At 37.0% G+C, this 22654-nt stretch overlaps 1 protein-coding gene across 3 annotated transcripts in view; it reads left to right on the top strand.

The window, feature by feature from the left end:
- The window catches only part of ARHGAP15 (Rho GTPase activating protein 15), a 608201-nt gene that overhangs the window by 531940 nt on the left and 53607 nt on the right, over window positions 1-22654 (top strand). For all 3 annotated transcript variants that reach the window (XM_077861593.1, XM_077861594.1, XM_077861595.1), the window contains one exon: window positions 16574-16679. In XM_077861593.1, the coding sequence (XP_077717719.1) occupies window positions 16574-16679 (106 nt within the window). The remainder of the gene's footprint in view (window positions 1-16573; window positions 16680-22654) is intronic.

The following is a 22654-nucleotide window of genomic DNA, read 5'->3' on the forward strand; positions in this document are numbered from 1 at the left end:
CCCAGGATCAAGTCCCACACTGGGCTCCCTGCTCCACGGAGAGTCTGCTTTTCCCTCACCCTCTCCCTCTGCCTCTCCCTCTGCTTGGGTTCTCTCTCACTCTCTCTCAAATAAATAAATAAAATCTTAAAAAAAAAAAAAAAAAGAATTATGCCCTAACTATTGATGCTACCTAGGAAATATAATTTCTCACTATGGATGTAAGGTAAACTGAAGAACTGAGTCAATTAACTGGATAATTCAATCAACATATATTAACTGGGAATCTAATATGTACAGAAAAATTGGGGCAAAAGCAGAGTTTAAGAATATAAATTAGATGGATACTACCTCATTCTTTGACTTACAAGTAGAGAAAGCTTTAATGAATATAGTTTCCAAAAGAGAAGAGAAATTGTGTTGACTTACAGGGGTAGGGTATGGGAATTGAACATGTACCTCAGCATAGGATGAATATCAGCTTATTTTTTTCACTTAGAAATATTGCCATGAAGTCTTATCCTTGAACTAGTGCTATGTTTGTAGGTTTTATTTTCCAGTCTTCAGAGGTTCAATCTAATAAGCGATATAATACCCTAAGAAATGATTTGATGGAGGAAGAATCAGAGATTAAAATATGGAACCAAAATATATTTACATGCAAGGCCCCACAGGATGAGCCATCTTTCTTCAAGTTGGAAATACGTAGTCCCGTGACCTGTGGCACTTGTGTCTTCTGTCCTCTCCGTGCAAACACCCTACTACACCCAACATTTTGAGCCACGAGAAGGAAACATCACACTCAGACTTCGCTTTCTTGATTCTGGATTGTATTCACGAAGAAAAAGATGAACTGCAGCAGAAATACCTAGAAGAAAGTCTAGTACGTTATTTTCCTAGATATGGTTTCATCTGTGAAAATAGCATATCGTCTTTCAAACCTTTCAAACGACGAAAGGTTATCATCTGTACCAACAGAGAATTATTTTTATTATCAAGGTAGCATATATTCATTATGGAAAATTTGGAAAATGCATTTTGAAAATGAGAGGCAATCATCCATACTCCTGTTAGTCAAAGAGAACTCAATGGTTAATATTTTGATATGCTTTCTACTAGTCTTTTTAATTAACTGCTTAGTAAAGATATATAATTATATGGGATCTAAGCTATTGTACAAATACATTTTAAAATATCTCTTCTAACAGATTACAAAAATAATAAGTATTTATTGAGGCTAAGTAAAAAGAAGAAAATTAAATTGCTTTAAATTTCATCACCATATTTTAGGGTATTTCCTTTTGACCTATTTGCCTGGCATTTTTGAGGCTAACTTGAACAGAAAACTAAAAAGAAGAAAATTAAAATCACTCTAAATTTCATTTACCATATTTTGGGGTATTTCCTTTTGACCTGTTTGCTTAGCATTTTTCTCTCTAGCTTACTTAATTCTTAAAACATACGTAACGTTGGAAAATTCATATACAATTCCTATTATTGCTTGATTTTTTTTCAGTCTTTATCACTTTAACGATCCCCAGACTCAGTTTTTTCAACACAATTATTATAGACACAAAGCGTGTTTACCAAAGAATCATAGCAAGGGGAGTAAACACTCTGCTCTTCTCTGAAGCTTTGCTTTTTAAGAGGGGAAGAAAAGTCTTGTTTAGTAACTCTCCAGTGCAATGTTCTAATAATGGTGTTTGCTAGTAAGTGCCAGAACTGAATAGCACCAGAACCATTTTAAATGGTCATCATCTGTCCCCAAAGCGTTCACCTGAACTGTGAAGAGAGGACCCCTCTTGGTCTGAGAATGAAATCAAAGCCAAAGAGAAATAATCAAATGGTGCCTTCTGAGTTTTGGGTCCAAACCAAATAGATACTTACTTTTGTTTATAATGTCTCTATTTTTGAGTTGCAAAATTTGATTCATCACTCAGTAGGCTTATATAAGCCTTCCAGTAAACTTTTCAAGAAAGCAGTGCTATTATAAATCTCCGCATGGATGAGAATGTCTTTCTGTTGTTTTAACATGCAAAAGATAATATGAGTGTGCACACAGTTTGGGACCACAATTTTTCCCCCCTATAAACAGTAGATACCGCTTTGTTTTACTTTAGAATTAAGGGAAATAAGTCTTGGGAAAGGCTGGATATTTACTTATTTTGTCTTCTTTTTGTTCGAATATTTGTAGGATTATACTTGATCTTTATCACTTCAAAGTTTTGCCAAAATACATCAAGATAGTGTCTATACTCAGTAGTGGTTTCTTAGAATCTGGCCATCATTTTAAATACTGAGCTAGTTTTTTTATTCACAGAATTTTTAAAGAAATTTTGTCCTTGATTGTTGCATATTTTTCAAATGTTCTGGTTTCTCCCTCAGGTATACTTATAAATCGTAGACAATCTCTCAATTCTCTAACTTCCAACATGTCTTTTTCCTATCTTTTTTTTTTTTTTTTTTTGTCTCCACATTCTGGGGAAGCTTCTCTAGTTTGTCATCCATATCACTGACCTAATTCTTCTGCAATTAAAAAAAAATTATTTTGTATTTTTAACTTTCCACACTGTCTTTCTTCACTATCTATCTCATCATCTTACCCTAGTATTTTTCCATTATACCCTATTGTCTTCTTATGGTCTGCTGCTTCTCTTTTTGTTAGAATTCTTGATGTTTCAAATTCTATTGAAGATGCTAAATAGTTTCCTTTTTGTCTCCTGGACATTGTGAAAGTTCTGCTCTTCTGAGCATTGTTCTCTTATCTGAAATGAGTGTTCTTAAAGGTCATGCATTGTTGTAAATTTTGTTGTGTTTACTCATCTCAAAGGTGGAAATGTAACCAATACTTGCGCATCCTGCCTTTTACCTTCTGTTTCAGTTTGAGTCAAATCTTTGTCTTGGAGCTATACCAAGACAACAAATTGATAATCATAGCTCTTACATTAAATCTTACCTAGCATATTTAGTATCTGATGGCCCTGCCATCCTGATATTGAATCCCCCCCACACACTATATTCCTTAACTCGCTACATTCTAAAAGATGAAAAACATAAATAAAACATTAGAATTCCAAGAATTGATTCCTAACAAAATTTTCACCAGTCTCTGTCCCTCCTATGTTTTACATTCGGGACCACAGTTTCTATTGTGATACGTGCCATTATTAGAGTATCCTTTCTGCCTTCCATCCTCAAACTCCTCAGTTCTCTTTGAAAACTGCTATCTCCAAATTACTATGGGGGGGGGCAGGGGGGGAATAAAAGAAGTCCTGATCAAACTCAGAAGGGGAGAGGACTGGTGAGAAAGGAAAGAAGGAAAACATTCACACTACTCAATAGCATTAGCTTTGTAGAAAACAAAGTGCTAGGGAGCGCCTGGATGGCTCAGTTGGTTGAAAATCTGGCTTTGATCTCAGCTCAGGTCTTGATCTCAGGGCCATGAGTTCAAGCCCTACACTGGGCTCCATGCTGGGCATGGAGTCTACTTAAAAAAAAAAAAAAAAAAAAGAGTGCTGTCCAGTGTTTTAGGTTGGCATAAAAATCTGAAAATTTCAACTGAAATCCCACAGTTGAAGAAAGATAAGGATCTTTCTGTTTCCAGAAAGTCAAGCTCACTGAGTCAATAGCACCATAGCGCAGGTGGTCCCACCCCTGCGCTAAGTTTTCCAATTAAATTCAACCTGCCTTGAAGGAAATTATTCTTAATTCTTTGACACCATGTTGATCATCAGTTTCTGTTTATTGTAAGAATTCTAGTCTATTTTCTTTGTATTCAAACATAGTTAGTGACAGGTTTCGAGAGGTGGTTAGGTGTTAGCAACGAGATGCCACTTTAAAAACCAAAAGTCAAGATTTGCATCACCTTTTTTTAGAGGACATCACATTGAAAGTTTGCATTCAAATTATCCCTTGGAGTGTGACCTCTGCCTATGACTTCTTTACATTTGCGTCTTTACCTGGAAATGGTAACAGGCCTGAGAGGAGGATATTATTTTTAGTCCTGCCACTTGCAAGGCCCTTTGAACTTCTAAGAAGATGCTTAGAATCACAAAATGTAAATCAATCATTTATCATAACGATAGATTTCAAAGTATTATATTTCCATTTGGGGAATTTTTTTTTTTCATTATCTAAATTACACCTTGGTTCTTTATAAAAAGAATCTTGGAGTTTACATCATAGGAAAAAAAAAAGTTTCTATTGGCTTGAATTGTCGGTAAGGTGGTGTGTGAATGGCCTCAAGTTATACATTTGCAGAGGAAATATCATCCAGATGCTCAAGTCTTAGTTTCTTGGCAGACAACTAGGAACCACATCGAAACTGAGTCTAAAATCTTTTAACAAAGGAATTCCACATTCTCTTACCTTTGGAACGGACATTAATTAAGAGAAACAGTCATATCCCCTGTGATCAGAGTTTAACTACTATTAATCAGAGTTCACCACACAATTAACACTTTGAACTGATTAGCAAATGGAAATCATAGCAAGAAATTTTGAGGTTAGATTAGCAAGTGGACGGATTCTCTTACCCAACTCACTGTACCTCATCTTTTAAAAGAAAAAAATTAAGCACTCCAGTCATTACGAACTGGGCAGATTTTGTTTTTGGTGAGGTGTTTGCCGTTACATATTGCACATAATGTATGGCACTGTTAGGAGGAAAAAATTGGAGTCAAAGTGGCTGGAAAGTTAGGTCTGCTCTGTAGCACTGTGAGATTGTTGACATCTGCCGAGGTTGGAGCGCTCAGTAAGCAGGAAATGGGGTGTCACTCTGAGTGGTAGTTTACCATTATCCTGGCATCCTAATGAAGTGTCTGCAGTGCACAGAGCTTCTGGATGGCATCTTAACGCACGGCTAAGCAAAAGCACTTCTCTCCCTGTCACTGTCATCCATCTGCCTGCACCCTACTGTAGCCAATGGGATGGAACCATGCTACAATGTGCTATAAGCCATTTAGAGTTGCACATTGCATAATCAGTCCCATCAAATATGTAAAAAATGGCTATTATTGGTTATTTTCCTCAAACTCTGGCACCTGGAGTTTGATACATTAAAGTTAAACTTTCCGAGTGCTGTTTATGCTATTAATTCCACTTTCCCCCTACTATCTAAATGGGAATGAGTTGCATCCTCATTGTCTTAAGTCCTGTTAATGGACTGAAAGAGTTGTATGAATATTCATTAAAAAAAACTTCACTGTACATCACACTTGGTGAATTCATCAATTTACAATATAATGGAATGGTCATTTTTCTTTGAGATAACCATTTTTAAGAAAAGGACAAAAAAAATAAATCAAGTTGAATCCCAGATTGGTTGCTTTCATCTTCGAGCACATTATTTAGTTTGCAGTGATTGTTTGGGGTCTTTCAATAGCTCTCTTTAAAGACACAGTGCATTTCATCAAGTGCGTGTACATTTTTAAGCTAGTTTTGTCCAAACTGATGATTCATTTGGGTGCTTTAATATTACCTCCGGTGAAATTCACATGCAGTGGAAGGGGAACTGTCTGTTATTAGGTGGCGTAAGTATAGTAAGGTGTGTGTAATTCTCCAGAAACTTCTAGAGGGTTCGTGTAGGGTCCTCCAGACATGGCCTGCAAGGCAGCTGGGCCCTCATGGCAAGAACTGAAGTAGTGAGATGGCCACAGAGTTGAGAAGGAGCTTTCTGTAATAGGCGGGTGCAACAGGAATCTGCCAAATTAGAGGTGTGTGTGTGTGTGGGGGGGGTTGGGGTTGCATAAACAAGAGGCCATCACATAATTCGGTTGCATCAGGAATTTTTTTTCACAGACATTAAAACTATGGTAAACATAACAGCGGGGAGGCTTGCACTGCAGCACAGTGGGAAGCTTAAAGCGCCTGCCCGCCTGTGCCTGGCTCCAACCACTGCTAGAAGTCTCCGACTTTCATTAGCACTCAACTGATTCACCCAGATTCCCCAGAAAAGGAGAAAAATCCAAGCAGCCAAGCCCCTGGCTAATTATTGTAAACGCTCCCAGGTTACAGGATTTTGGAGGCAATAATGGCAGGAAAATGTTGAACCAGAACAAAAGAGTCCCCCTGAAATAGAAGAAGCAAGAGCTGGGTTTGTTGTTTGTCTGTTTGTTTTAAATCGGTGTAGCCTTTGATTTGATTGGTAAGGCAGTGTGTGGGAATACTGGACCACCCCTTTACAATGAAATTTTAGGTGACTGAGCCAAAGTGTGTGCCACTCATTTTGAGCAGTAAAAAGTACAGGTTCATCTCACAAATGACCTTCCCCAACCCACCCCCCTCCTGCAAGTGGCACCCGAATGTATGCAAGCATGTCTCACAGGTCCCTGAAACAGAAACTGTTTCCTCTGGAAGAAATTTGTAATAATTCAAAAATCAATGTCTAGCCCAATGTAACCAGGGCGGCAAACTAATGCACATCACTGCAAAATACTGCACATCAGGCTAAAGTTTTTATGCCACCCCTTAACAAATGGAGTCATTTGAGGAAAAAAAATACCGTTTTTATCAAAGGGACAGTGGTCTGCTATTGATACCCATAAACATTTAAAATGGTGCTTTTTTTTTTTTTTTAATGGAGTGATAGGTGTTTATTTTTGCTAAATCCAGCCTTGGGAATCTGGTTTCTTCAATCATATCCCCCCAGCTGCTGTCAGCATTACAGCACATCGGCTTTCCTTCATGTGCGAATATTTCTCCAGACTCATTTGCAAAAGAGTCGAAGCGATATTAAAACACCACATCCAAACCTCCTTTAAACACACAAAGAAATGGGAAAACACATCAGAACTAGACCATTGAGAAAATCCTCCTTTCAAATTTACTGTTTGCTTCACATGCTAGTATAAAATATCCCACAAAGTCCCGTTTGTGATCCATTTGAAACAATCTTGATTTGCTTAAATTGTCACATTCTTCTTGCACATTTCTTCCTAAATGCAAAAATGGCAAGGACTTCTCCTCCCTCTTCATTATAAAAGTGCAGAATTTCTGGCTTGTTTATTCCTAATGGAACACTTGAGAAAGAAGAAAATATATAAATATCTCTTTCAGAAGATTAGTTGTCTCAATCTTTTTAAAAGAGAGGATTTGCTCATTTCTTCCCCATGGTAAACAACTTGGGCTTTTCATTGTAATTTTCCATTGTCAAATTAATGCATTTCACTTTGCCAACTTGGTCCCATGGTTCTAAAACGTTGTACTTTTTAATATCCTTATTTCTTCTGTAAAATATATTAATGTGTATCATTAGGACATAGACAAGGATAGAACCTAAGCATCTTTTTAAACAGATTTGTTGGAGTTGGAGGAAACTTCTACTCCACTGTCACTTAGTAAAAACAAAGTCTGAAAAAAACTTGCAATCCAACAAAATAAAAGTATATTTTATTCCCCATGAGAACACAGTTCCAAGCTAAGGATTTCAAGAAAGAAATGGTGTGTTTTTGAGGCTCTCAAATCAAGCATCAGAAATTTTGTTTGATCTACTGGTAAATATTCTGTTGACAAGGTCAGGAACAGAGAAAGTCTGGCCGCCAAGACAGAAAAGAGAATAAGCATTTAAAACAACAACAAAAACAACAACAAAAGTCGACAGTTTATCAACTTCAATATCTAAAAGTACTGTGCAGTCCCTTTACAGAATGTGGAGGAAAGTCCCCAAACTATAATGAAAGTATGTCCCGATGTTCACCTACCACATATATAGTTCTTCAAAAATTATATTAAGGATATTAATGAAAAAATGGCTAATATTTTCAAGAAACTATAAAGAGAGAGAAAGAGAGAGATGGAGAGCAAAGCAAGCTGTGGCTAAAAACCTGGGCTCAGCAGCTTTCTGGGGGAAATGGTGAAATGTGACTATGTGATTTATAATGAGAAAAGGTATCTACAACATACAATTTTCTACCTAGCTGCAAATAATAATTCATAGTGATGTCCCTTCCAGATAAAAGACCTTTGCTATGTAGGACCCATGTGGTAAAATGATCATGATAAATGTCAGACCAGTGCAGGTAACGGCTTTACAAACCATTAAGATTAGCTGGCTCTTTTTTCCGATGATAACAGTAACCATGCTGTGACTCTATGTGGTAATAATATCTCAGTCCTGATAAATGCCAGAGCCAGGCAGAGGTGTTTATCATTCCCAGTTCAGAAATGCTGACTAAAGTTACCACATGTTGCCTGTTTTTCTTCTTTTACAATAGTCTCACAATTAAAAAAAAAAAAAAAGCTGAATCATAAAATTATTTTATTCCCTATTTCTTAAAGGATTTTGATGCTTGTGGCTATTAACTCTCTCCTGTTCTTGGTGTCACTGCATGGCCAAGTCAGATGGGCTGGCTGAGAAAACAGTTTACTATACGAACCACTCTCTCCTTTTCAGAAGTCTTCTGCTCAAAATGAATAGTTATGGATATGCTTTTAAATACATATATAGATATCTGTTAAATTATATATATATATATATATATATATGATCTAAAATACTGGGGGAAATATTTCTTAATTCATATTTTATTTAATTGTGTGACAAGTCCTAGTTGTTTTTAAGTGAGATTTTTTAAATCCCCTATAAATTGAATTTACCTACCAATGGAAAGTGGTAGACACATATTCAAAACTTCAAGTCTAGAAAAGTATTTGTAGGATTTCTACCCTTAAGAAAGTACACAAAGATAATGCTTAATATAAATAGCTACTTGAATACTTGAAAAGGATTACTGGTTTATGATTAGAAAGGTGTCAAATGACTCAAAATGGTAACCTGTGTGTGTGTGTGTGTGTGTGTGTGTGTGTGTTTAAAGCTTGTAAAAGCAAAAAAAAAAAATAAATAAATAAAGCTTGTAAAAGCAGATATGCTTGAATAAGTATAGTTTAAAGAAAATTCTCACAGGAGAACTGAATTTCAAAGAAATAAACTAGTGAGCTTTATTTTCTCAGCACAGACTATTGCCTGAGGATGAATTAGTATCATTTGTAAGTTACAGAAATATACTTGGCCACCATGACACCTCCAAAATTACTTTGGAAATAAGAAATTCTAGGGAGGACAATACAATCATGCTTTTCCCATAAAGATTGCTACTGGAGTGTCAGCCATTGCTTTACTCTTCAATTCAGACAAAGAGGGGCGATGCTGCAAAACTGAGGAAGGGGTGTTTAAGAGATAGCATTAGATTGGTGAATTTTAGGAAATGCTTCATCCCAAAACTGGTTGCACAAAAGCAATAATACACTTTATTAAAAGTAACTATTAAAACTTCAGTACTTTTTCCAAAATATTCCTCCTTCAATATGAGGGCAATGCACCTGAAGTCCCTAGAATAACATGGATATAGTCACATGGGAAGAAAAAGGGGGGTTTTATTACTTTCCTGAATGTATTTGGAGGAATGTTAAGAATATATGAAGAAGTCAAGAATAATCATTCTAAGGCCTTCAGAAAGTGACTAAATAAAATTTTACATTCATTGACTTAGTATTAAATACATTTCTCAGTCATTTTGAATTTTTTTGGTTTAATGAGCTAACACATCAGAAGCATTTTAACAATCAACGTAGAGAATCCCTTCAGCCAGAAGAAACATAAACTTCACTGATACCTATATTATGATATGTCTTAAATTTAATGACATATTTTGTATTGTATCTGCCCCCATGGATTGGCAAATGACAGGAGACAGGGATCAACGTTGTATCTGCCAGTGGTTGCACATAGCTCCTAATTAATATTTTTTTCTTTAACCATGTATGTATTCAATACTCTAAAAAATTATTTAAGAACTAGTTTTTTTTTCATTTCCTAATTAATTTCTTAAATTTTCTAATTGTTCATTGCCAGAGAGTAGGAAAAGTGGAAAGAAATTGAGGTTGCGCTTAACAAGATTAGTCTTGCTCCTAACAGCATGCTCTGGATGGCCTGCCTCTTCCAGAACAGGGACAAGAAATGTCTAGAAATGACGCTAGCCATTATGCTGAAGCTTTCCCTACAGGTTAGGGAATCCATGGACTTATGGCAATCAATTGGCCTAAGTATTTTCATTACTGACATTTATTAGCTATGGCGAGTTATTTCATCTTTAAAACTCTTCCTAAAAGCCTTCTTTTTTCAAAAATCACACAAAATATTAATATCTCCTGGAAGGAGAAACTGAATACAAGTGTGCCAGTAAGGCGATTCATTCTAATTCTCAGGTGATCCACGCTAGAGAAAGAAAGAGATCTTACCTGAGTCAGGTAGATTCAGTTCCTACTGTGTCCTTCTGGTCCTGCAAATTACACACCTCTGTTCTCAGTCTGAGCTGTTTTGACATAGATTATCAACACCTAAAGTCAAATTTACTAGGAATCTGCAGGCATTGAGAATATGCATTCTTTTTAATTAAATATAAAAGAAGTCTTTTCTGGTTTAGAGGGGCATTGGAGTGGGGTGCGTGAAATCTTGACAAATTGTGAATTACCAACCACAGATTAAACTGAAGATTGTGGTTATTCCCAGTTTATGATATAATGACACTTCTATTTATGATGCATTATACCTACTTTTGAATTATGACCAAACACTCATTGATAATGGACAATCTTCTACGTATATACAAAGCTATCACATATTGTGGGCTGTTCTTGTTCATAGGAAAGGGTACTGAAGATTAAAATTTATGGCTTCATATGATTTTGGAAACAGCCTTGAACTACGAGCAATCATGTGCCAGGGCCGATAGAGAGGATGATTCAGAAGAAAGATCTTAATGTGAAGTGGACTTACATTTAATGAACACTCACTATCTGTGCATTGATATGCACTGAAACATTCAATTCTACAAAAAATCTTAGGAGGTATGGGCTTTTTGGCATTTTTAAGGCATAGGAAACATTAAGAGTTCAAGCAACACATCGTAGGTTGCCCCAAATCAAATAGCAGAACAAGAATTCTCACCTAGTTCTTTCAGACTCCTTCATGATATATGAATTCTCTTATTTCATAGCATGAGTTTGAAATATATGTCTATTTGTACCTACTTATGAGTCCTGAATTTGCCCCCAGTTGTTTCTCCCTAAAGTAAATGTAAGTTATTTAAAGAAATGTATCAGGCAAATGTCATGACTTGGATGATTCCTCAACAACTAACTCCAGTTTTATAATTAAAGGCATATTCTCAATGATTTGTACTCAGCTGCAGGGAACGATAACAAATAAAGTGTTATCTGAAGATACTCACTTCTCCTATAAGCCAGGGCAGTCTGACCTAAATTCTGAAATGGTCATGATACAAAAAAAGCATAAATTGAATAGAAACTCAATTGTTTTCTTTCAAATATGACCCTACTGTATATGTGACTACCATTTTTTCATACAGGATGCGTTATACATTCCAGAATAACATTCAGAAGCAAAACAGCTGTGATAATGCTGACCTTTTTAAAACAAAGGGATACAGTTGTCCTTTAAGAATTACAGATAAATAAAATGAATGGTACTACCAATATATTGGCTGCTGAGAGAATTTGGTCTCTTCTTCCACTGGGTGAATCTACATAACAATGAAGAATTAATTTTGGAATATGATTTAACATGCGGCTATAAATAAGTTAAGAATAATAAATGTGTGGATGATAAGGCCAGAAAAGTGTCCAGGGGTCATCAGATCCAGAGTACTGCACTACAAAGAACTCTTTCTATCCTTGTACAACTTTATCTTATCTCTTTGCAGAAAGGCATTTGGTTGTAAATGTCCTTGTTTTAGTAGCAACATTTCATGCAGATAAATGTAAATATAACTATCGTAAACTATATTTTAAAGAAAAACGTGCCCTTAAAACCATGAATCAGTGCAAAACTATAAAGCTATATCCTTATCATAACATTATAGGTTATTTCACATCATGTAAGAGCTGTTACTTCTCTAAGTAGCCTGGAGTTGTTTATGAAGAAGCTCATTTACAGGAAAGTTTGGTATAGTTTGAGAATCTGGGGCCAGGTGAGTAAAGAATCAGCATTAGGAAGATCGTTTACTATCTTAACATATAAATGCATATTATAGGTATTTTCACATCGACATTCTTTGCCATCCAGTAGCGGTAAGCCTGAAGCACTTACAGAAAGATTCTGTGCTCAGAGATGAGGTTATGTTCACAGCTTAGAGACTGGCAAGGCAGTTGGGATATGGATGGAGCACTAAGACAAATGTATTAAAAACCATAAAGTATATACAAAAATAAGTCATAAGGGAACTGGTTTAAGAGTAAATGTGAGAGAAAGGGAGAATTATGGAGTTTCTCATTATTGGAAAGATTTTGTGTAAGTCTCACAATTTACCTAAGAGATTCTCCAATTCTCTGTAAGGAAGAAATTCTCCCCCTCCCCGGAAGTCATAGTGTAAAAAAGTCAGAGATATCTCAGAGTCTTCTCAAAACTCTCAATACTTCATAATAATGAGAAACCATATGCTGAAGGAGAAATATTAATAGAAAATGCTGTCTTTCAGATGCTCACTGAATCAATTGAAGACAGTTGACACATCTTTAGTAAGCTGTATATGAATCTTAGCTCATTAACCAGTCCTGTATTATGTATGCGGATTCCAATTCCTCATCTGACACATCAATAAACCAGATCTGAAAAGGTGTCATTTCGGTTTTAATATATCCAATTGTATTTTTAGATGTTCCTCCACTTAGAAGTGTTTGTGTTACTTCCTGATTTTACAAGCTATGGAAGAATGGGTGTGGTAATGATTTGAATGGGAAACCACTGCTTTCCTATAACCTTTTCAAAGATTTTGTTCTGATTACGTTGTAAGGAAAGTAAATTTCTCTTCCTTAACATTATTTCAGCTCTCTCTAAATCATCAGTTCTCCCTTTAGTCCCTAAATAGAACTTCACCACAAACTTGTGTGTACCACTACTCAATTGCACAATTTCTCAAGTATGTGTGAAACTAGAGAGGGAGAGAAAAAATATTGTTATAAAGAGCCTTCATGTACAATGTTTCTTATAGGCAGATATGGGAACCACCATACACTTTTATAAGGATTCTTAAATGTAACTGAACTGCTCGCCTATCAGATCATCAGTCTCTGGTGATCACAAGGTATCTATCTAGTGTATTGTGAAATGTCAGGCCACCAGAGCAATTGTACTGTCACCAACTGACACCAACTCAGTTCAAGTATCGACAACTGCATTTGGAATGGTCACTGCAACCAGAAAGAATGCTTATTGCTAAAAATAAAAGGTGACCCAGACCTAGCCTGGGCCTCAAAAAAGGGAGGGTGAGAAAAGGTGTGACTCTTTATAGAGTACTTACTTTTTACTGGTCACTGTGCGAGGTATATTACGGACTATCTTGTTGAATCCCTGAAACTGGCTTTTTAGATATTATTCAAAGAAACTGGGAAATTTGTCCAAGGCCACACAGTTAATAAAAAACTGTTACAGAACTCAAACCAAGGGCTGTGAATTCCAGTCCATGTTCATGTCTTTCGTTCATTCGCTAATTCTTTCTTCATCCACCTAACCCTGTATATGCCGGTATAATAGCTGCCTAGCTTTACAGGAAAACTTCCAGCTAAATGGGAGAACTTAACAGGCATTCAACCCATAGAAATACCATGTGTAACATCGTGTGGATAGAATGTCCTAAGTGCAAGGCAACACAGGAGAGAGAGAACTCACTCTGTCTGGGGAAGTTCATAGTTCTTTTACTTAGTGGTGAAACAAACTTAGTAGTTTTTTGTTGTTGTTGTTGTTGTTGTTGTTTGTGTTTTTTTTTCAAACTTAGTAGTTTTAATTTCTGCACAAGCACCATGCAGTGACCTTGCATAAATTGAGCAATCCCCAATCTTTCTTCTTAAACCTGAGTCATATGTTCCCTAAAACTGAGGTTCGCTGGATGTAGCCATTTAGACCACTCTCCACTTATCGTTTCTCCAACTTAACTTATGGCTACTACTTCTGTAATCCCCGGTGTCAACTTTTCAGAGTTTTCCCTTTTTTGGAGGCTCTGGCATTGTCCTGACCATTACAGGTGAGAGATTGCAGTGAAACTAGAAAGATTTCCTCTCTCTTCTCCCAACATCATCTTTATTGCTTGAACCAAGTGGTTCACTCCCAGGTAAATTGTACTACTAGCATCATGCCAAACCATGCAGAATGTATCCACCTTATGAATGCAGACATGTACGCATACATATTTGTATATGTTTATGCCTATATATGTGTGGATTTATATATAATCATGGGTGTGTGGTATTAGCTTCAGGTGACTAGAACGGGGTATCCAAGTATTCCTGAGAGCTTTGCCCTGGACATACTATGCCAATTTCCCTCTCATCTTTATTGAGTCATTTTACTTATTTTTCTGAGTTTGTTACATCCCATAAGATCCAACTGGTCCTATGAAGCATCACATTGTCTTACCATCATTAAGCTACAAAGGGGCTCTCTATCCTTTTGGCAGAAAGATTTTATCTGCTGTCTGCTATGATGTTGCAACTAGCTTTTCTTTCTCTTTCTTTCTTTCTTTCTTCTTTCTTTCTTTCTTTCTTTCTTTCTTTCTTTCTTTCTTTCTTTTTCTTTCTTTCTTTCTTCTTTTTTTTTAATTTCTCTCTCCCCCTCCCTTTGTCTCTTTCATTTGCAGTTGTCCAATCCATATTATGTTGGAACTCTTCTAAGAATAACTGCAATTTTGAAAGCTCTAACTGTGGGAGGCATTATTTATAGGCCTTTGTGGTTTTGGGAGGAAGAAGAAAAGTTTCCAAGGCAGAGTTCTACTAGGAAGATTGCCCCCCACTCCACTTTAGCCAAATACCATCTTTTGCAGGATATTTTCCTATAATTCCTTATTAGAAGTTTCTTTTGCAACAGTGTATTTAAAAACTGTCATTTTCTGAACCAACTCTTCCTTACCTCACTATATAAAGTTTATATACCTAATAACGGGTGATAATGAATTGGGCTTTGGAGAGCACATTGTATTAGGAATTGTGTTTGGTTTTAATATCAAGAGACTCGTCTTCAAAGGCTTTGGTACGCACGAGCTGGTTTTCTTACGTTAAAGGAACTCAGAGAGACAGTAAAGGACTGGTCTGACTGCCTCACATATTCAAGGAGGCTCCTTTTAGCTGTGTGTTTCATTCCACATCCAAATGGATGATATACCATTCCATCTACATTCTGAGGAGCAGAAAGGTAAAAAGGCTTAAAAAGCTAAATCAGCTCCCTGCACATGGCCTCACCAGAAGTTCCATCCATCACTTTGACTAAAGTTTCTGTGGCAGGATGTGATCACACGGTCACATGTGAAACTAGAGGAGAAGAGAATGAATATTGGGTGAGTGTGTACCTAACGTATTACCCACATATATCGCCTTTTCCAAAAGTGACCTCTTAAGGATCACCAGGAGTTCTATGTTAGAGGTTAGAGATAGGATATAGAAAAGAAAGGTACCTAAGTCAGTGTATATCAAGTGTTTAAGTTCAATAAATAATTACAGTTCCAAGTCCTGGTTAAAATTATGGTGAGATGAATTCTCTAGGTGCTAAGTAAATCAATTCTTATTATGCAATCCATGCCCATAAAGGAAACAAAATGAGAGAAAGCAATCTATGTGGTATGAAGTTTTAAACAACTTCCTATTTTTTTACATGTATATGACTAGGTATTATGCTTTCAATTTTTATTTTTTGTACTTTCTTATTTTATAGCAAAAGCAAAATGTGTTAGGGAGAAAAGATAACACAGAGTAATAAAGAAGATTATTTCCCCTCCACAAAATCAAGTGAACAATAGAATATTGGTAATTGAATCACGCTGTGTGTCCTCAACTGTTCGTTTCCTATTGCTGCTATAACAAATTATCACAAACTCAGTGGCTTCAGACAACACTAATTTATTATCTTACATTCCTGGAGGTCAGAAGTCTGAAATCATCTTCACTGGGCAGAAATCGAGGTGTAGACCTGTGCTCCTTCTGGGGGCTCTCTTTCCTTGCCTCTTCCAGTTATTAGAGGCTGTCTTCACTCCTTAGCCCATAGCCCTTCGTCACATAGCCTTCTGCTTCCATTGCCACATCATCTTTTCTCTCTGACTCTGATCTTCCTGCTTTTGTCTTAACCACCTTTGTGATTATACTGTGCCCACTCAGATAATCCATAATAATCTCCCCATCGCAGAGTCTTTAACTGAATCACATCGGCAAAGTACCTTTGGCCATAGAAGGCAACATACTTGCAGGTTTCAGAGATTAGGGCATGGACATCTTTGGAAAGCCATTCTTCATCCTACCACATCTTATAAAATAGTAAAGCATTTATAAAACTGATTCAATACCTGATCTTAACAAGAGGATTATGTCAAAGCCACACTGTTGCTGCTTCATATTACTATGATCTACATCAGAGCCAAAATAAAGAAACTCCATGATAATGATGTTGAATACACTGATTCTCTTCGGCTACTGATTAGGACTTTAAGTTGTTAAGTCTTTGTCCAAAATTCTCCTAAAACAATACCCTCTTGCATTTAGGAAATCTCATTCTTTTCTAACATTCCTTTTATTTGTTAAACTTTTTTTTTTTTTTCAGAAAAGCAAGACTATAACACAAGAATTGAAACTATAAAGTCTCTTGTGCAAAAACTCCCTCCACCAAATCGTGACACCATGAAAATCCTGTTTGGACATCTAACTAAGTAAGTTGAAAGAGTTTCTGGTTGTATCATCATATTCTCATTTCTTACATAAGCAGTATTTAACTTCAAATCTCTATGACAAGATTTTCCAAAAGTATGTTTCTCAAATTTTCCCCTTAGCCAATCTAAGTCTTCCTACAGAAGCTGGAGAATGTACAAGAGGTAGGAAGGAGAACCTACAAAAGGAACTTCTAAAATAATTTATTTTTCCTGGTCTTTTCAACGAGTAGATATTTGCTGATTCATTGACATAACCTGACCCAGAGCCCTAGGATGGATTGTCTTTACTTCATTATCTAGTATAATGGGAAGAGCATGAAATAATTCAGACATGAGTGCAGAACATAGCCTCATCGTGTACAAAGTGCTATGACCACAAATAAGTTACTTACACTGTCTAAAATCAATTTGCTCGTTTGTAAAACGTTGATTCAGATTGGTAAGGTGCCATCCATGTAAAAAGCTAAGGGAAGAGTATGAAGGCAGAGAAAAAGCACGTGAAAAGACACAGAAGCCGACAGAGCTTGATGTATCTGAAAAACAGAAAGCAGGCCGGGATGGCTAGAGCTTAACGAACTAGGGGGGTGGTGGTGGTAGGAGGTAAGGTCATAGTGGCAGACTGGTGTCAGATCACATAGGTTCTTGTGGGCCTCAGTGAGCGATTTGGATCGTTATTCTAAGTACAATTACCAACCATAAAGAGTGCTGAATTGAGGGAGTATAAAAGATCACCCTGACCCATGGAGAGAATAGATTGCAAAATGGAAGCAGGGAGACCACCAGCCATGGAAGTCCAGACAAGAGGTAATGATAGCTTACGTGAAGTCCTTAAAGAGATATATTGGCGATGGGTCAGGGTGGATCTGCTGCTGGTCAGAGCGCAGATGAAAAAGGAAAGGAGAAATCAAGTGCGCCTCATCCGGTTTGGGCTTAGGCAAGTGAACAAATGGTAGTACTTACACAGATGGGTTGAATCGGAAGAGCGGACTGGAAAGCTCCATTTTGGTCATGTTAAGTTCAAAATGACTGTTACTCATTTGCTCTCTTAACACCTTCTTCAGATAAAGCGGAGTGCACTACAAGTGATGAGGTTTTAGCTTTCACCATATACCTATAGTAATGTTGAAGCCTGATAGAGTGTCAAACAGATCGGACAGTTTTGCTTTTGTGAGATTAAATCTCCTTAATCACCTATTCCTTGGGTGATTATTGAACTAATCCTGTAAATTCAATACATGTAATTGCACACACACAAAATTTAACCAACGGTGGTTCATATAGATTAATAAATGAAATTTGCCTACTGGTTACTCTGAGCCTTCTGAGCAGAAGTAACCAATGTTTTTGTGTATATGTGTATACGCACATAAACATGTGTATATGATTGTTATTGCGTTACAGTTGATCATACTGTACATTTAGTTCTGAAGTATTTTGCAAAATACTTCATGGAAAGTCTCCCATTTCATTAGACAGATTTATGTGATTCTCTCTAATGATGACATAGTATTCCACAGTATGGATAGTCCATAATTCGCTTAATCAGTCACTGCATTAGGGAACATGCTTAACCTAATCCATTATATAAGTTTCTTTCTTATTTTACCCCAGAGGAGAACCTGTGCCAAAGTTCATACCATTCCTTATTGCTAGAATGTCCCTTCTTATCACCTCCCCATACTGGCTATCATAGGAAACCCAGTGTGGCTTAGTGAAAGGATATTGGGCTTTAAAGAAATAGAGAGAGAGCTCTAGAGTCAAATACTTGTTCTATACTTTACTCCTCTTATGATCTCAAGAACATAAAACCGGATTAAATAATATCAGTCATAGCTTGTGGTCATGAGAATTAAATGAGATAATGCATGTATGTAAAATGCCTGGCTGGAGGTAAACATTCCTCAAATGTAAATTCTTTTCCCTTAGGATCCAGACATATCATGAAAGGGGTTTCAAGTTTCAAGTAAATACTGGAGTGCTTATGCCAGTAACTTTAACTGGACAAAGTCATAAAACAAATGGAAAAGTATACTATTTAATGCTATGCAATACTTAGTCTTGGAGACCTTGAGAAATATCCATTACTCAATCTCAATTATTCCCTTTTGTTCCCCCCAACTGAAACGAACAGCTAGAAAAAGAAAAAAAAAATAGAGTCCGCTAAATCCTCCTTTAAAACAAAATAGAAACACAGATGAAAATCCATCCAATTGAAAACTTTAGAAGGATGAGAATCCTCCCCATTTCTACCACATCATCCCATTATTATATCACTTTCACAGCATTCACCTTGTAAGACTTTTCATTATAAATGGAGAGAAGAGTGGGATTTGCTAGTCACCAACCTTTCTTGAGTGGTGTGACCATATTCCACCCTGTACTGATTTATAAACGGGGTTTAATTAAGCACAAGTGTGTGCACATGATTATATCTTGTTAATCATTTTTTGCTAAGTTTTTGTTAAACAGCCAATCGTGGCATGTCATGAAAGCCTGAGAAGACTAAATAAGAAGATTGTTTAACAGGAATTTAAAAATATTCATGTTTGAAAGAATCATTAGAATGTTTTCCTTAGTCTTGATGCATTTGGTAGTTCTTCAGAAAATCTACCGTCAACACTTGTATGTAGTGTTTATTTCAAATTGTTGCAAATATATATTTTTTGAAGTTTGTTTAGTGAGGGTCAGAGAATGTAATGAAGTGCCAAAAATTCCACTTGACCTATGTACTCTCTAGCTCTAGCCAACAGAAGAGAACTCCATTTTTGCACAGCACTGAATTAAACATCCCCTTGAAAGCAGAGCAACTACCAACTGAGAGCGCTTAATACAGCACGATTGGACTACAGGGTGGATGCCAGTCTTGTCCGCAAAAGCCAGAAATTTTAAAGGGTTGTGATAACATTAAGTATACGATTACACAATGGCTGCACCAGCTGAATAGTCTCAGAGTCCAGAGTCTTCATTCTTGATCTAACTCAAGGTCAAGTTCTATGCGTCTGCTGTGATAACATGAAACCAGAAATTCAGAATAAGCTATCATCTCAAAATGCCATCAACCAGAAACCTTTATTAAGAGCCACTTTCACAAATTGACATTACAGTGATAAGTACTGTAAGGTCCCCTAGTACCTTCTGAATCATCACATAAACGACAAGTTCTATCTCTGTAAAGTATGTGTCCAGTGCATTTTCTTTTAGCTTGCTTCTTTGGAAAGGCAGGGAGGCAAGGTGAAGATGAAGTTAATGAGGAAGGAGGACCTGGAAAGATAAGGGTTAGTTGCTGATGGACAGTAGTCGGAGATTAAAAGCCAGGCAAAGGAGTTACGTAAGCAATAGAGAACCATTGAAACTTTATCTATGGGACATTTGCATGATGTGCTCAGAGTTTATGAAAAGCATCCAACAACAGAGGGTAGGGTGAACAAGATAGAAGGAGAAAAGAACCCAGGAGGCTACATGGAAGTTGTAGTTGGATTAAAGTGATGAACATCAAGTGGAAATAAATAGCCTAAATCTTGAGAATTTTCAGAGGAAATTTCTAAACAATTATTTTTTTATTTCTCTCATTTCTTTATCCCCATATCCAGCCATCCATGGAGTTAAGTCTCAGGTTTCAATGTTGGGGATTGTGAAAAGAGTCCCTTGGACAGTGATAATAACGATGATAATAAAGCAAAAGGAGATATTGTGGAGAAGAGTTCACCCTTTATTTTGCAAATATAAATAGGGAGTTGAAGTTATTGAAAACTAATTAAATAGGATGAATCTCATTTTGTCAGATATGTATTGAATCAAGCTTTTTATATGCTGCTAGTCAGAATGTACCAACCAGCATGGTGGGAAAGCCATATCTGTACTATAGCTCAAGAATAAAAAGCTTTCAAGTCTTCATGTCTTTTGGGCCAGTCATTGTAAGTCATGAGGGAGGCCTTTTATGCAGACAAAATTATTTATGCCAGCCATATTTGCACTGGTAGACACTTGGAAACAACCTAAGTGTCCAGTGACTGGGGAAGGTTTTACACAACATGATAAATGATATCAGCGTACTGAAATGTGGTTCATAGCCAATTGTTGTTGTTGTTTTTAAAGTCAGGGTTACAATATCTTATATATTCCAAAAGAATCTAACTATAAATATGTGGAACATTTGTGCAACTGGAAAAGATCAAAATTTTTGTTGAGATGTTAATGTTTCTTTCCTAGAGTTTCCCGCCCCCGCCCCCCCACCATGTATCGCCATTGGCATAGAAGTATATTGGTATATTGGTATAAAAGGCAATATTGAGGTTAAGAAAACAGGTAAAGAGAGCAGATATTGGAGTTAGGCAGACCTGAATGTGAGTCTTGGCTCTACCACTTATGGAAGGTGTAACTTATGAAAGTGAACAACCCACTTTCATTTTCTCATCTGTAAAATGGGGATCATCACAGAACCTCTTTCTCTGGTGAGGGCTAAACGAATACGTTTTTAAAGAGTCTCAAACAGTACCTGTCACTTATCATATTCTAGATAAACATTCTACATCAACATGTATCTTTTTCATAGTGAGAGAAATAGAAGATAATTTTTAATGAAATGAATCTGGAACAGTTGCACAAGCTGGGTTGCCAAATATCCTGGCTTCCAGAAAATGTTTTGTCCCACCACAGAATCTTTTTGGAAAACCTAAGTCCCCACCCTGGGCTGACTTCAGCCAGTTTCCCCTGGTCTCAGTGAGGCTGATTTCACCTGTTTGGCAAAACACAGGACACCTCACACCAATCTCTTGTGAAGTGCCCAGGCCAACTCCACCCTGTCCCTAACTCTCCATCAACTTGATTTGCATCTTGTCCCATGTTCTCAGATCAGACTCTTCTTCCCATCACAATGGTGGCTCGCTAAGATCATCTACTCTACCTTGACTCTTAGGCAGGTGTGAGGAGGTTGGAGGTAGGGCACAGGTCTTCTGTGCTTCTTGTCCAGAGCCTTCCCTGTTACAGGAGTTTCCAAAGGACAAATCTCTTGCCTCGTAGTCTTACTTATCAGAATAATTCTCACACTGAGAGTTTCCTGCCAGACAGCACAGCACACTGGCTTCGTGGGAGCCTGGTAAGTGAGATATGTTGAAGCCAGTAAGGCCTTATCTGGTGCCTCAAACACCCTGTGGAAACACTCCCAGAATCCCATCAGCTACATATCTACCTGACATGTAGCACTGATCTCTCAAAGTCCTGGCATTCCTGTTGCCATTACCATGAGTCAGGTGTTCTAGCGATCGCTGCAGTCTTCTCCCACACATTTATTTCCAGGATAAAAAAAGTTACCTGCACCTCACAGAAAATTTAGGGCTAAATACAAAAGTATTTCGGCCAAGCCAAATTGAACTCGTTAGCCAGATTACCTTGTGGCGTGAATTTTGGAAACCAAAACAACCTCAAATTTTTGAGTGGGGAGCACATGAAAGAACATTCAATCTCCAGGTAGGTGTACATTGTCCAGAGAAAGTCAAATGTCTGAGAAAAGGATGGCCATTAGACATGATGAATGACATCATAGCACTCACTGATTTTTCAAAAACAGCTTTGGAAGAATATATTTGCTGCAGACTTATTTGCAGAATATATTTGCTGCAAGTAAATATTCTTATAGGAGACTCGCACTTGGTAAAATAGGTTGAGAAGAAAGCTACAAAATCTTCCCTTTTGCATCAACTCTGAGAAAATCGCCCAGCTGTTCGTAGAACTCCAAGGTGAAGGAATGATACGGCTGAAGAGACAAAGCTCATGGAAGCCTGCCAGTCGAATGCCTTCTTGAAAGGCGAAGCTGTTGAGCTGTGGCTATTTTGTGAGAGTAAACTGATATTTAAAGCTTCTCTGTGGTCTTCATGGGTCTTGAATAAAATATTCCCCAAAAGCGTGTCAGAGGCAACTCAAATGATGACGACCCAGAAATGCAAGAGTTGTAGGAGGAAACACTGGTGAGGAAAGAA

The sequence above is a fragment of the Canis aureus genome, chromosome 20, assembly GCF_053574225.1.
Source record: "Canis aureus isolate CA01 chromosome 20, VMU_Caureus_v.1.0, whole genome shotgun sequence".
Taxonomy (NCBI): Eukaryota; Metazoa; Chordata; class Mammalia; order Carnivora; family Canidae; genus Canis; species Canis aureus.